The sequence below is a fragment of the Apodemus sylvaticus genome, chromosome 13 (assembly GCF_947179515.1).
Source record: "Apodemus sylvaticus chromosome 13, mApoSyl1.1, whole genome shotgun sequence".
Classification (NCBI taxonomy): domain Eukaryota; kingdom Metazoa; phylum Chordata; class Mammalia; order Rodentia; family Muridae; genus Apodemus; species Apodemus sylvaticus.
This window is the reverse complement of record NC_067484.1, coordinates 15,875,610-15,891,588: the sequence shown is the minus strand read 5'-3', so window position 1 is coordinate 15,891,588 and position 15,979 is coordinate 15,875,610. Positions and strand designations below refer to the sequence as shown.

The 15,979-nt window shown below is 40.1% G+C and overlaps 1 protein-coding gene across 5 annotated transcripts in view; it reads right to left on the bottom strand.

Annotated features, from left to right (window-relative positions):
• Nucleotides 1-15,979, bottom strand: part of Atp9b (ATPase phospholipid transporting 9B (putative)) — a 221,512-nt gene that overhangs the window by 163,687 nt on the left and 41,846 nt on the right. For 4 of the 5 annotated variants that reach the window (XM_052155254.1, XM_052155257.1, XM_052155255.1 and 1 more), the window contains exon 5: nt 6,548-6,656. The exons of the other annotated variant lie outside the window; for it this stretch is intronic. In XM_052155254.1, coding sequence (XP_052011214.1) covers nt 6,548-6,656 — 109 coding nt within the window. The remainder of the gene's footprint in view (nt 1-6,547; nt 6,657-15,979) is intronic. 5 annotated transcript variants of the gene reach the window in all.

The following is a 15,979-nucleotide window of genomic DNA, read 5'->3' as shown; positions in this document are numbered from 1 at the left end:
CTGTATGGTAACAGATTTGATAATGGCCATATGTGATGGTCTTTAATATTTAGACATGCTCTTCATTTCTATGGAATTAGTAATTACATGTTTAAAGGTAATTTATAGTAAAGTGTCAAAATTTCTCAGAGTTTAATAATTCTACACTATGAATCAGAAGGCTAAGCTGGTCACAGTGGTATATATCTATTGTGTCATCACAGCAGAACACTGAGGCAGGAGAACCCCTGGACCATAGACATTTGAGGTAAGTATGGGAAAATGGAAAGGCTATCTTTTAAAAATCAAACTAGATCGATTACCGGCCTTTTGGCTAAAATCAAGTGTAAAAAACAAACTAGAGAGGTCTAAACATTAGTCCATACAGCATCTGCCTAAAAGCTCTTTATAGGTTCACTTTTTCACATTTTGAAGACTTGGTACACTGTTTTAACAGGACCTAATTTCCTTAACAGTTTAACCTTACACTCACGAGGCTGCTTGCCTTTTATGTGGGAGCACTGTCACTCCAGAACCTCAATAGCTTCATTCCACTCTCTAGCAGAGAACCCTCCAGGCACTGAGCAGAGGTTAGGAGGTGCTCTGCACAACCTATCTGCTGAGGAATTGACATTCGACCCCTGCCACTGTCCTGCAGAGGCAGAGTGGCTAGGCGGGCCCTGCCAGAAGAAAACACCACTGTGGCTTATCCCTAGGAACCAAGACTCTGTACTCCCTCTGATGCTCCTTGCAAGCATACCCAGCCTCTCAGTGTCAGTGATAGTCCTTATTTTTAAATTCTATATGCAGAATACAGTACAAAATAGACTCCACTGTAATTTTCCTACTTCAACCTGAACTCCAAAGGAACTCACCGAAGAACCTAAAGGTTAGGTTTATCTCTACATTAATACTTCCAATATTTGAAAATCATATAGAAGATACTTAAAATTTATATAATGAGACACAAGTTCTTTATGATGACCTCCAATTTTTTTTTTTTTTTGGCCTTTCCTTACTGTACCTTTCTCCTCTCACTGCCCTTGTTCTGTGTCTACCCAGTATCTCACCTGACAACTGCACAGTAGCCCTGGCTTACTCTGACACACTTCTGGCACTTGTCCCATTAGCAAAGCCCCTCTATTCCAGAACTCTGTAAACTTATAATGACTCAATCAACAACAGTCCTATTTTTTTATATACTTCTAACATTTAAAGGATAATCTTTAAAATTCTATGAATATTCAGTATCTGAATGGCTATTAAACTTCAGAATAAGATGATATAGTGTGACATACCCCTTATCCATCCAGTGACAAGAAATTTCTCCTTTAGGTGTTTCTCTAACAGAAACTAAAACTTAAATGAAAAAAAAATCCATAGAAATTTTACTCAGAATGGCCCAAATCTGGGAAGAGCTGGGCACCCATCTTTGAGAGATGACAACTGTACCCTGGAACCCTACAGTGTAATAGAGAGACCGGTCAATGTAACATCAGTCCTAGATCTTAAAAGCAGCTTGAAATAAGCAAACACAACAGAGTACACACAAGTCTGTTAAGGTCATGACCATGGCTCATCTTTGCACCTGGATTCCTGGACTTCTCAGGGTTTTGCTTTTAAGGTCCACTCATGCTATGACATTTATCATCGGTGGCTATTTTGGTGTTTTGGCCAAGAAGAAACCTTCTGTGTGGGTAGAGCGCAGTTGGCTTTTACCAGATGTCAAGTGAGAAGTACAACAAACCCCAAGTGGGATATGAAGACACAGTGCAGCACATCCCCTGTTCTAGCCCTGGCCTAGGGACCTATCTTATACATATGACAAACATCAAAAACATAAAAGGTCATATGTGATATTGAAAGGTGGCTAGTGTGACAGGAAGACATGATACGAGCAGAACACAAGGGTCTGAGATGCTAGTGGAAGAGAGGATGTGGGGAAGAGTTCGAGCAGACTCTGCCTCAAAGTTTACAATGGACTGGTGGTGTGGCTCAGTGGTAGAGCCAGTACATAAAATCCTGGGTCCAATTCCCTATATTATCAAAACAGTAGCAGTACAACACCAGAAAAGACCAGATGCCTACGTCAAAGCCAAGGACAGGACACACATCCTAAAAATGACATGCTGATTTACAAAAAAGTCTTATAGCTGGTGCAGTGCGTGCCTGGGTTTGAGGAGACCATGGGCTACATGGTATTTACCCTGTCTGGAAAAAAATATTTTCAATTCTAAATATGTATCTTTTATAGTTCAGAAGTTTACCTTACAACCTGAGATTGTTACTATCAAAAAATGAAGACTTCTGGCCCCATGTGGTGGCCTATGTCTACAATTCTAATACTTAGGAGGCAGAGGAAGGCTTATCTCTGTGAGTTCAAGGCCAGTACTGTCTACACAGCAAGTTCCAGACCATCTAAGTTTACAAAATAAAATTTTCACAACAAACAAACAAACAAACAAACAAACAAAATGAAGATTATCCATGGGAGGGCAGAATTCCAGCTTGATAATTGCAAACAACACACAGCTGGCCAGTCTCACTCACCCTAAGCAACCTTTGGTGCCTTTTATTTCTCTGACTGTGGAATGATATATTATTCCTTGGCTACCTGATTTTAACTAGATGAAAAATCATTAGTTCTGGAAGTTAACAATTCTTCCCACTAGCTTTGCTTGAGGCAACATTTACGACATATGGGCTAGGTCACTAATAGCTGCCCAGGTTACTTTTCTGGAGCTTCAAGACTGTTTTCTGTTAAACCATTTTACTTTGTTCTACAGAGATCTCTGATGAGTGTGCCCTTTTAATATCAGAGGACCCAAAATAACACCTGCAGACCACACTAACAGCACTTAAATGCACTCTATGTACCCTTCTGTATTTCATAAATACTATTTACCTCAACGCTCTGAGAGGCTTCCCCTTGCATGCTTCATCACCTTGTAAGTAAACTATAATGTGAAGAGGCAGGCTGGAAGAAAGAAGGGGAGAGGGAAGAAGGGAGGGAGAATGAGAAAGATGGGGAGAGAGAGAGATGGGAGAGGAGAAAGACATGAAGACAGACGGAGCAGAGAGGAAGAGAGAGACGAAGAAGAAAAAGAGAGAGGGACAGGAAGAGAGAAAGGGAAGGAAGGAAAGGAAATAGAGGATATGAATAAATAAATGAATAGGTAAATGACTGAATGAATATGTGTTAGAGAGAGAGAGAGAGAGAGAGAGAGAGAGAGAGAGAGAATGAATATATGTATGAGGACAAATGCCTTGATGTATGTAAAGTAAGTGCCTGGAGAAAACAGTGAAAAAGTAAATCACTGAGAACACACTGTCAGTTACAGAATTATGAAATAAGAAGTCTACCTACCCGCTAGGTCACAAAAAGCAAGCATGCTGGGCCTTTCAATCAGTGGGTCACCTCTGAATGTAAGTTTCACAAGAAAATGGCAACAGTAAAGGGTTGTGGATAAATAATACCCAAAGATCAGCAGAGTAGGGACTCGAAGTCCTTCCAGACAGTCCATGCTCAAGCTGCTCTGTGACTTCACTGTCGCCTGGGTTTCATATACACAACACTCACACTATGCAGTAAGCAATTTCAGGAGTGCTGCCTGAAACACCTGGGCTCAGGTGAGAGGCTACTGGATATTATGAACCCCAGTATGTTTATTAGCCTATCAAGTTTTCTGCTCTTACAGAATTACAATGGTTTAACCATAGAAAACGGATTTTAAATATCTTCCTGCCATTATTTCTTAGCACGTATTAAAGTAGCAGGCATTTGAATGGTGTTTTAAGTATTTTATTTTTAAAAACTGCAGTTTGAGGGGGGGCAGTTCAGCCATTAAGATTGCTTGCTTCTTTTGTAAAGGTTCAGTTTTCAGCACTTAACAATAGATGCTTACAACCTCCTATAACTCCAGGGAATTCAGTGCCTTCTTCTGGCCTCCACCAGTGAACACATGTGCATGTGGAATAAACAAACATAACACACACATACACACAATTATCCATCCATCCACTATTTTTCAAGACAGGGTTTCTATAGGTAGCTTGGCTGTCTTAAAACTCAATTTATAGACCAAACTGACCTCAAACTCAGAGATCTGCCTCCCTCTGACTCTCTGGTGCTGTGATTAAAGGTGTGCACCACCACTGTCTAGCAAATAAACCTTTCTGCTGAAGGACAGACAGACACATGGAGCTTCTTGTTCTGCATGCTGTACTGACTGATTAGTATCCTTATTAATTTCCACTGACATCACCACTCCAATCACCAATGCATAAGACAACAATCTCTGCCTAATCACAAACGCCAAAGTAAACCTAAATTCAAAATAAACTAGAATCTATAAACTGTTCTCAAAATAACAATATAAAGTCAAACCTAATTTACCTGGCCTGAGTGTTCTTTTTCTTAAAAGTAAATCTTTTCTAGTCCTCACATGAGTTCACATGTGTGTGCACACAAAGGTGGAAGTCAGAGGTCAACATTTGGAATCTTCCTCAGAAGCTTCTCTCTCCATCTTATTTTTCAAGGCAGGGTCTCTAAACTAAGAGCTCACTTATGAGGCTAGTCTGTGGCCAGTGAGTACCAGGACTCTGTCTGCATTCCCCAAACATATACCCTCACCCAATCCTGGCCTTACAGATGTTAAACACTGCACCCAGCTTTCTACAAGGTGTTGAAAATTCACTCAGACCCTTGTGTTCATGCAGCAAGAACTTTATTGACTGAGCCATCTTCCTAGCCTACGTTTAATAATTTAAAACTATAGTAAGGAGAGTAGTCTTTTTGAAGAATGGTACCAGGCAACTTGATATTTATACAAACAAGCGTGGACCTATGTAACACATTATACAGGAAAATGGATCAGACTTGAATGCAAAACTTAAACTACAGCTGCTAGAAGAAAAGAAAAATCATTAGAGTTGGCCAATTATTTCTTTGCTACAACACCAAAAGCACAAACAAGGGGAAAAAGTGAATGAATTAGATCAAACAAAATGTTTATGCATTAAGAAAGTGAAAATGTGAGCCCACAAAATGAGAGAAACTATGTGCAATCATAAATCTGACAATGGTCTTCCCTAAGATAGATAAAGGACACAATTCAGCAACAGACAGAAAAGGGCTCAGTTAAAAAGTGGCTGAAGGATCAGAGTACACATCATCCAAAGGAAATGTGCAAATGGCCAGAGAGCACAGAGCACACCCAATCTCAATCATGATTAGCAAATGCAAATAAAATCCAGGGCACTACAGTAGACATGGAAGACACTAACTAGTACTGCTAAAGACTGCAAAATCAGAACCCATATGCACTGTTGGCAACAATGCTCAGTGATGCAGCCAATCAAGAACCAGGATGGTGCTTCCTTCAGAGTGTCAACAGACTCATCACCTAACCTAACTCCCTTCCTGCTGGACAATATCCAAGAGAAATGAAACAAGTTTATGAAAAGGCTTGTATACAAGTATCCCTGGGAATATTAATTACAACAGTGAGAGAATAACAAAACCCAAATGCCACCCAGTGTTGAACAGATAAGCATGTGCTATGTAGTATTGCAGAATGTTACTTGTCAACAAAGAAAATACCACTTCGTGCTGTAACATGAAGCATATGAGCCCTGACAACATGCCAAAGGAATAAAGCCAGTGACAAAAGATGGCCATAGGCATGATTCCACTCACAGGAAATGTCCACAGTAGGCAAAACCAGAGACAGAAAAAGTAAAACAGAGGCCACCCTGGACTTCAGGAAGAAGTCCTCTTTTTAGGAAGAAAGGGAGAAAAACATTCAGAGGAGACACAGTGAATTTTTATTTCTTTCAGGAAATTCACACGTAAGAATTCAGTGTGCTCCATCCTGTTCAATCCTCAGATTCTTCTACTGTCACAGAGCCTTAACAGTCTGATCCATTCTCTTCCTGATAAGCTGATCCTTTTTCAACTACAAACTAAAACGTGAGGAAAATGAGCTCTGTATTTGTTAAGAGGGAGCTAATGGCCTGGATGGGGGTAAGGAGCACTATGTATGTATGTATGTATGTATGTATGTATGTGTGTATGTGTGTATGTATGTATGTATGTATGTATGTAAGTATGTGTGTGTGTGTATGTATGTATGTATGTATGTACCTGTGGCCACATCGGATGACAGCATTTCATTTGAGATTCTCAATGCCATGATATGCACCCTGACCTTGATGGGTGTGTTGTGATAAGACACACTTCACAATGCTTCTAAGCATCACGGGGCACGTTGAGCTGAGTTTCTTTTCAGTCTATTACAGCATTCTAATAGAGCATTTCATACAGCTTTGTGTCAGTGTATGCATACATGTTTGTGTACAACTGTAAAAAATGTACATATGCATACACATACACATCAAGAAAATAAATAAAAGTCTATCTGAAATTCTAGCATTATGGACAGTGAGAAAAATCAGATCCACATACAATCATGCGCTTTCAAGAACAGAGTGAACATGCTTCCTGTTCTATGTTAACTCTAACAAGCTTATACTGAGCAAATGCTGGGAAAATTAAGTCCTTGCTAACCTCTTACTGTAAGCTTGCTATATAATTGTGAATTCATTTCCTTGTCTCGCTGAAAACGTCGAAATTCATCAATCGCTTCACGTGCAATGGTAACAGCCAAGACAAATCCCTATAAAACAAAAAGTATTTTAGAAAGCAGAACAAAAAAAGCAGAGGAAAATTCTTTATTATTTACTTTTACTTTTTCCCCTTTAATTTATATTACTCCCTAAAACACAAAATGAATGAAAATAAAAAACTACAAAAATGCATATAATGTATAGTAAAAACCTGACAACCCTCAGACTAAGGAGACAGCTCACACCCTGTCTGTCATACGGACATGCGTGCAAACACCCGAAACTACTCAGACTAGGGAAAAGGAAAAGCTCTCCAGCAAAACAGTGAGTATGCTTACTACAGGGAGACATTCAGACACTAGCAATGACTGCATAAAGTCCCAGATTCTACATGTATCTTAGGTAGAATCAAATCACTGAGGAGCACAAGATAATCAATCCTCAGGTGTGACACACTGATCCATTTTCTTACTCCATGCACTACATAACCAACTGGACTATAGAGTAGAGGCACAATTTTGCTTTTAAAGCACAAGCTTTAGAAGTAAACTATCAACTGGTAGCTTGCATGATATCTAAATGAACTTCAACACACTTCCAATCTATTGTGAAACATGATGCAGATAATATGTCATCTATAAAGGCTACATATGCATCTCCTGATAAGCTACAGAGAAATTCTTCCAAGATGAGCATAATGGCATACCCCTAAAATTCTAGCACTAGGGAAGCTGGGGTCATATCAAGAGTGTGAGGCCAACATAGGCTAGCTACAGAATGAGTTCAAGGCCAGCCTCAACTACACAGTGAGATTCTGACTCAGATAGATAGATAGATAGATAGATAGATAGATAGATAGATAGATAGACAGACAGACAGACAGACAGATAGATAGTTATATGGAAAAGGAGTGCTAGTCAAGTCACTTTGCTCATGGCAAAGCAAAGACCCTTCTTAAACAGTCATAGTCATAGTTTTGTTCTGATGACTTAGATTCAGCACACTGTAAACAACAGAGCACTGAATGAATTTCACTCAGAGGCTAGTAATTTTTTATTCCAGCATTTTCCCTGTAAAACCAAAGGACTATATTGAATAGGTCACTGGAAAGAATAGGTCCTACAGCCGAGCAGTGATGGTGCACGCCTTTAATCCCAGCACTTGGGAGGCAGAGGCAGGCGGATTTCTGAGTTCGAGGCCAGCCTGGTCTACAGAGTGAGTTCCAGGACAGCCAGGGCTACACAGTAAAACCCTGTCTCTAAAAAGACACCCCCCCCCCAAAAAAAATAGGTCCTACAAGCCATTGACACAGATTTCTCTAAATGCCCTGCTAAAATGCACTGTATATAAATACAACTTAAAATGTCAGGGCAAGGAGTAGATGGGCTGGAGAGATGGCTTAGGAGTTAGGAGCACTGGCTACTCCTCCAGAGTAGGTTATGACAACTATATGAGAATACAAATGGTATTGTTATCTTGTAACCTACAATTAACTCACTTTTCTATTCCAACATTCTTCTGAGTATGGATCCCTTAGATTTTTTCCCCACAGGACAGCTTATAACCACTTGTAAGTCTAGTCACAAGGAATGCAATGCCCTCTTCCAGTCTCCACAGGCACCAGCCATGCAACTGGTGAACAAATACACATGCAAGTAAAATACTCCTACAGTATTATTGTCAGAGACAGACTCAGTAGGTAAAGTGCTTAGTATACAATCCTAAGAATGTGAACTTGACCTCTGGAACCCACATTTTAAAACAGGGCAAGTGCTTGTAATCCTAGCACTGAGATACTCAGGGCTTGCTCTCTACCTAACCTAACATACTTGGGGAGTTCCAGGCCAATGAAAGACCCACATGGAAGGTGTATAGCACCTGAGGTATGACAACCAAGGCTGTTGACTGGAACACACACACACACACACACACACACGAAAGAGAGAGAGAGAGAGAGAGAGAGAGAGAGAGAGAGAGAGAATATGAAATGTCATACAGTCATAAGGTACAGTTCTCATTCCAAATTAATCTGACAACCCTATGTCCTTCATCCTGTTATCTCAATTTAGCTATAAATCCATGTATTCCTCCTAATTATAAACATGCTACATTTCAATGACATCTAGGCTCCACAATAGTCTAGCCATAAAACCAATGAGTAATCTCTTTATTATATATCACAGAAACTTCACAACCTACAACCGCTTGGCTCTCCAGAGCTCAACTCAAACGGCCTTAAAACAACGTGTGAACTAACCAGACCTATGGTATGACTTTTTTTTTTTTTTTTTTTGGAGGGTTACTACATACCCCTTTACTCCTAAATGTCTGCTGAGGGTTTCTACCCCACTTTTGGTTGTGTATATCCTGAGTAAATGAAACAGAAACACTACGACTTATTAAAATGCTGTAAGCACTATGCTGGGCAGGTTTTGAGCTATTATTCTAATCCTTGTACCTGTTAAAACCCACACTAATGTTAGTCCCTTGCCAATCAGGTGTCTCCCGAGCTGCTTCTGCTCCATCAGCCTGTCCTCAGGGTGATCTTCTGGCTATGTGCCCCAGGTCTATCCCGGCAGCTTCTCATTTGTCTGTCCTCCCCTGGGCTCTCTCTGCAGACCCGTCACTTGATTCTACGTGCAGCCTTCCTATCCTTATGGCCCAGTCATAAGCCCCAGCCACTTACTGACCAATCAGGAGTTGACGAGGAGCATTCTTTACAGTACATCAGTTAATATAGCGCCCAGATATCATGTTACAATCCAGTCTGGGGCAAAGTATTCAGCTTCTAACTACAAGACGCACAGACATCTGTGCGTTGACCATTGTTCAATATCCCCTTTGACCTTAGGTAGCACTGTCTGCTGTACTGCTGAAGCTTTCTTTTCTGCATATCTTGTGTCACACTGGCACAGCTATCCACAAATCCCACTGCTATCCACAAAGGCAGTGCTACAGTTTGCTCCAACTGCCTGCACTTGACACACCTTCCTAGCCTGGTCAACCTGTCATGAGAGAATTCATCTTGGACTTTTTTGTGTGGCTATCCAGCTGTTCTACTACTAATTCTTATAAGACTACTCTTTAACCATCAACTATGTTAGTACTTCTATTGAAAATCAACTAGCCATAGATACAAAGGTTTAGTTTTAGATTGTCAATCATATTTCTCTTGTCTATACACTTATCTTTATGTTGGTACCATGTGTCTATCACATTATGATAGTTTTCTTTTTTCTTTTTTTTTTTTTTTGATAGTTTTCAATATGGGCATGTCAGTTTCCCATTTGTATTTGCTTTTTAGGATATGCTGGCTACTCTGGATCCCTAGCTTTTTTAAAATCATTCTTACAATCAGCTAGTAATTTTCTAGAGGAGTGGGGGAAGGAGACAAGAAGGAAGCCATATGGGATTTTTGATGGAGTGTGGATTATACCCACAGTCCACTTGAAGGATGCTGCCACCATAATACTAGTCTGCAGCATTGAATGACTTTCCGTTTAGTCAAATCTTCATGCTTTGTACCTTTCAGTGTGTACTCTCCTCTTTCACGGAAGTTTGTCCTGAGTATCTTTTCTTTTTGATACTATTACAAGTGGAATTGTTATCCTAATTTCATTTCAGATGGTTATAGCTAATACATAAAAATATAAATGGCTTTCCTATCTTGTATTCTATAACCTTGCTAACTCACTTTTGCATTCCAGCATTCCTCTGTGTATGGACTCCTTAGATCTCCTATATACACAATGATGCCATCTTTATATGGAATTAGATCGCTGAAATGGTTAATAATGGCAGGTAAGGTGACAGGCTTTAGAATGCAAAGCCCTCTGGGCATGGATCTGAAGGAGGCAGTGTGCTTCTGTGGACTGTATTCCAGGCCCAGTACTCATCCCTGCCAGGATGTCTGCACCCTCAAACTGCCAGCCACAATAAACCCTGCCTTCCTTAAACTGTTTTGTTCAGGGGGGGGGGGGGTAGGGGTCTGGGTAACATAAAAAATTAATTAAATCTAAATGCCTTTGGTTGTTTGTCTACTTGTTCTGTTCACTTTACCTCAGCACTTTTTCTTTTAAATTAGATATTTTGTTTATTTACATTTCAAATGTTATCCTCTTTCCTCATTTCCCCTCTGAAACCCTGCTAACCCATTCCCTTCTCCTCTGCTCACCAACTGACCCACTCCCGCTTCCCTGTCCTGGGATTCCCTATACTGGAGCATCTATCGAGCCGTCACAGGACCAAAGGCCTCTCCTCCCATTGATGTCCAACAAGGCCATCCTCTGCTACATATATGGCTGGAGACATGGGTCCTTCCATGTGTACTCTTTGGTTGGTGGTTTAGTCCCTGGGGGGGGGGAGGGGTCTGAAGGGGCTCTGGTAGGTTCACATTGTTGTTCTTCCAATAGGGCTACAAACCTCTTTAGCTCCTTCGGTCCATTCTCTACCTCCTCCACTGGGGACCCTGTGCTCAGTCCAATGGTTGGCTGTAAGCATCCACCTCTGTATTTGTCAGGCACTGGCAGAGCCTCTCAGGAGAGAGCTATATCAGTGCCCTGTCAGCAAGTACTTGTTGGCATCCACAATAGTGTCTGGGTTTGGTAACAGTATATGGGATGGATCCCCAGGTGGGGCAGTCTCTGAATGGTCTTTCCCTCAGTCTCTGCTCCACACTTTGTCTCCATATCTCCTCCCATGGGTAATTTTCCCCTTTTAAGAAGGAACAAAGTATCCACACTTTGATCTTCCTTCTTCTTGAGCTTCATGTGGTCTGTGAATTGTATCTTGGGTATTCAGAGCTTCTGGACTAATATCCACTTATCAGTGAGTGCATATCATGTGTGTTCTTTTGTGATTGGGTTACCTCACTCAGGATGATATTTTCTAGTTTCATCCATTTGCCTAAGAATGTCATGAACTCATTGTTTTTCATAGCTGAGTAGTATTCCACTATGTAAATGTACCACATTTTCTGTTTCCATAGATGGCTCAGTGGTTAAGAGCACTGACTGCTCTTCCAGAGGTCCTGAGTTCAATTCCCAGCAACCACATGGTGGCTCACCTCAGTACTTTTAAGTGGATGATCCTTAAGAAAAGGATCAGGAACAAATTGTGTGAACTATGTGAAATGCAAAATTTTATAAACAAGGTCAATTTACATGCTACCATTAAATACCTCCATGGCAAAGAAAGGAAAAGAAACACTAATGAACCTAACAGAGACAAGAAGCTTGGGTTTATAACTTTATTAGACCTATAGCAACAAGAACGATGAGCCACCAAAGCAATAGAATATACCTAGTCCTCCCCCACAAAAGAAATAAAAAACAGAAAATTGCTAAAGAATTGGCAGCTTGTGCTTGCACTCTCAATTCTCAGGATATTGAGGTAGGACAATTGCTATGAACCTGAGGCCAGCCTGGGCTACACTATGAGTTTTATCATGCAATTCTGGTATGGGATAAGGTATGAGATTTTGTCTCAATTTTTTTTCTTCTTAACTCTAAAGACCCCCCTCCCCCCTCCACACACATACTTAATCTAAAACAGTATCCTAAAAGGAAAAGAATCATGAACCCAGTATATATAAAAATGAATTTCCTTAATTCACTGACACTAGTAGTTAACACATACCAGTATTATCTTAGCATATTATGGATGGTGGGACAATACCACACTGCAAGGACACCTATGCTCACTTACATTTGTCTACCATGAAATGCACACATCTCTGAATCCAGAGAATGCATTTCTGGGAAGCTATTCCTAGGTAGGACAATATTCACTATCACATATGTGAAATAGTTATTACACAGTCCGTGATGTACAGTTGACTTCTATTCATAGCTGGCTTGCTCTGAAAGGCAGCAGGATGAAAGCACACATCTACACACTGCAGACAGTATTTTAAAGGGCAGGACACATCAAAATCACCTGAAAATATTCTGCAACATAGACTTGCTCAGATTCTATCTGAAGTACATACTGCTACTTTTGATCTCCACGGAGCAGTTTCCCAGATGTGTATTTTCCTGATTTCCCCAGGTGACTCTAACTTTCATACTTCTAAACCTCTGTCTTTTTTTGTTTGTTTGTTTTTTGTTTGGGTTTTTTTTTGTTGTTGTTGTTGATTTGCTTTTCTCGAGACAGGGTTTCTCTGTATAGCCCTGGAACTCACTCTGTAGACCAGGCTGGCCTCGAACTCAGAAATCTACCTACCTCCGCCTCCCAGAGTGCTGGGATTACAGGTGTGCGCCACCACAGCCTGTCTTAAAAACAACAAAATTTACTCTAATTTTAGCAAGTGAATCATAATTAAAAACTATAAGAAAAACAAAACTTGCTACTTCCCAGTGCTTCTAAAAACTGAAGTCAGTGAAAAAGAACCTAGTCTTCTAATGGAGGATTGCTGAAGGAGTGGAATTAGGAGGGGTAGGCCCCAATGTCAAAAACAACAATCACTCTCAGAAGGAAAGTGAACCTGTCATAGGCAAAAAAAAAATGTTGGAACCTAACACAGTTCCAAAAGAAGGGTGAATAGCATAAGGGTTGGATCAGCAAAAGCCAAGAGCATCAGTACCATCATATCTACCATGAGGATGGCCATGGAGCCCTACACACACCTCGTGGCCTGCCAAGGGCAGAAAAGATACTTCAAGAATGCAAGCAAACACCACTGTCTCCTTCTTGACTCCCAGAGTCTCAAATCAAGGGGCCTCTACATTAACAGTCTGTTCTGAGTCCTTGGTCAATCATGACAGACTAACCAAAGACGGGCGATCTAGAGAACCAAGTCAACAGCGGAGTAGCTGGGTCTTCCCTCTTTCCCATTGTCTACTGAGACCAGGCAGAGATGCAGGCTTTGGCACTGTTTTCTATGAAAGCCTAAAACGCACACTCAACAGCTATTAGGACATAATATCACCCTGAAACAGTAGCATGAGCTTGCCAGCAAGCCTGGACACCAATTTTTTTCTTTCTTTCTTCTTTCTTTCTTTCTTTCTTTCTTTCTTTCTTTCTTTCTTTCTTTCTTTCTTTCTTTCTTTCTTTCTTTGTCTTTGTTTCTTTGTTTCTTCCTTCCTTCCTTCCTTCCTTCCTTCCTTCCTTCCTTCCTTCCTTCCTCCTTTCCTTTCCTTTCCTTCTTTCCTTCCTTCTTTCTTTTTTCTTTTTTGGCCTGTAGTCTTTCTTATAAAGGCCATGAGGATCAAGTGCCACAACATGGCTTTTCTTCAAGAGCTTATCATATATGACAAAATTCTCCAAGTACTTTTAATAAGTCGTCTCTAGTAAATTCCAATAGATAAACCTGATCTATGTTCCCTTTACCTTTAATGTACGGATAAAGATATTCAGAATCAAAAAGAATAATAAGTTCATGCCCCTTGTTGACAATGCACACAGCATTGGTATGTCTGGATGGAACGGTCCCTTGTACATTTTTCACCAACACCACCAATGTGGACACTCAAGAAAAATATAGTTTTAAAATTTGATTGATTTGGGAGAATGGGTTTTGTAAAAATAATCTTCTTACCAAAAGCAATCTACAGATTCAGTACAATGAACAATATTCTCCATAGACAAGAGAAAATGATCTCAAAATTCACTTAAAGCACAAAAAGACATCACATAGCTAAACCCAACCTGAGCACTGGCTCAGTGGGTAGAGATTGCTCAATTAGGTTAAGGTGGCTTAGTGGTTAGAGACAGATCTGTGGGTATGGTGGCTCAGTAGGTAGAGGTAACTCAGTAGGTATCAGCACTACTTCTGCAAGCATGAGATCCTGGGTTTGAATCCCCAGCATCCATGTAAAATGTCATGCATGGCTATAGGTCCCTATAACCCCAGCACTGGGGAGCATAAATAGGCACATTCCGTGAGCTTGCTGGCTGACCACTCTCACCACAAAGACATGCTCCTGGAATAGAGAACCTGTCTCAAGGCAACAGCACTAAACATAGACACCATTCTCCTTTGGCCTCCATGCATAGACATGGCATATAGACTCATGCATACAATACACACACGTGTGCGCGCGCGCACACACACACACACACACACACACACACCAGTAAAACTGAAGATATTATTACTACACCTGATTTAAAGTTGTACTATAGAGACAAAGTGATAAAAAAAAATCATAGTGCTGGCAAAAAGCAGACATACAGATCAAGGGAACAGACATCTCAGACATAAATTTATCTACAGCTACCTGATTTTCAAAAAATATGCCAAAAATTCTCACTGGAAAACTGGGTAGAAACATGTAGAAGACTAAACATAGACCTGTACATTTCTCTCTGCCAAAATCTGCAAATGGATCAAAAACTTTAATCTGAATCTCTGAAGCTACTATAGGAAAAAATAGAGAAAACTCAAGTAGTAGGAAATAAAACCAAATATTAACAAATGGGACCTCCTGAAATTAAAATGCTTCTGTACAGCAAAATAAACTGCTAATCACATGAGGCACCTATAGATGATGGAGGTGTGTCTTATCAATGATAACACAGGAAGAACTCAGTAAACTAAACAATAAAACAACCCAATTTAAAAAAAAAATAGGATGAGCTAAACTGAAAGCTCTCAAAAGAAGAAACTAAAATAGCCAATACATAGTTTTAAATGTACAACATCCTTATACTTCAAAAAAATACTAATTAAAACTACTCCACTATTCTATGTCAAGAATACATACGGTAACAGATGTTGGAGAGGGTGTGAGGAAAGAACACTTGCTCACCACTGTTGAGGATATAAATTGTAAAGCCATGCGAAAATCAGTTTGGAGGTTTTTCTCAATAAGCTAGAAACACAACTTCAATAAAGCATCTTCCAAAGGTCCTGTATCCTACAATAGACACCTCTACATCCATGTTGAACAATGCGCTATTCAAAATAGCCAGAAAATGGAGTCAGCCTATATGTCCATCAACAGATGAATGCACAGGAAAATGTGACACACAGATACACAGTGCATTTTGTTCAGCCAGAGAAAAATAAAATTATGCAACGTGCTGGATAATTCATAGACCTGAAAAACATTACATTAAGTGAGGTAACCCAGGCTGAGAAAGATAGAAAGCATGTGTTCTCTCTCATGTGTGTAGCTGAGCTTTTCCGTTTTTATGTAAGTGAAACTATGTGGGAGTGAGGGAGGGTAAATGCCAGGAAGCTAGAAAAGGGGCCTGTGGCAGGGAAAAATTACTTTCAACAGAAAATTACCCTATAATTAAATCACAGCAAATGTTATCCATGCTAAATTTAAAACCTAAAATGTCATGATTGATTCTATTAGCATCTGGTCAAAATATGAAAATATTTTAAATTATGTTCTCTTAGAAATAACTTAAATTCCCTTCCAGG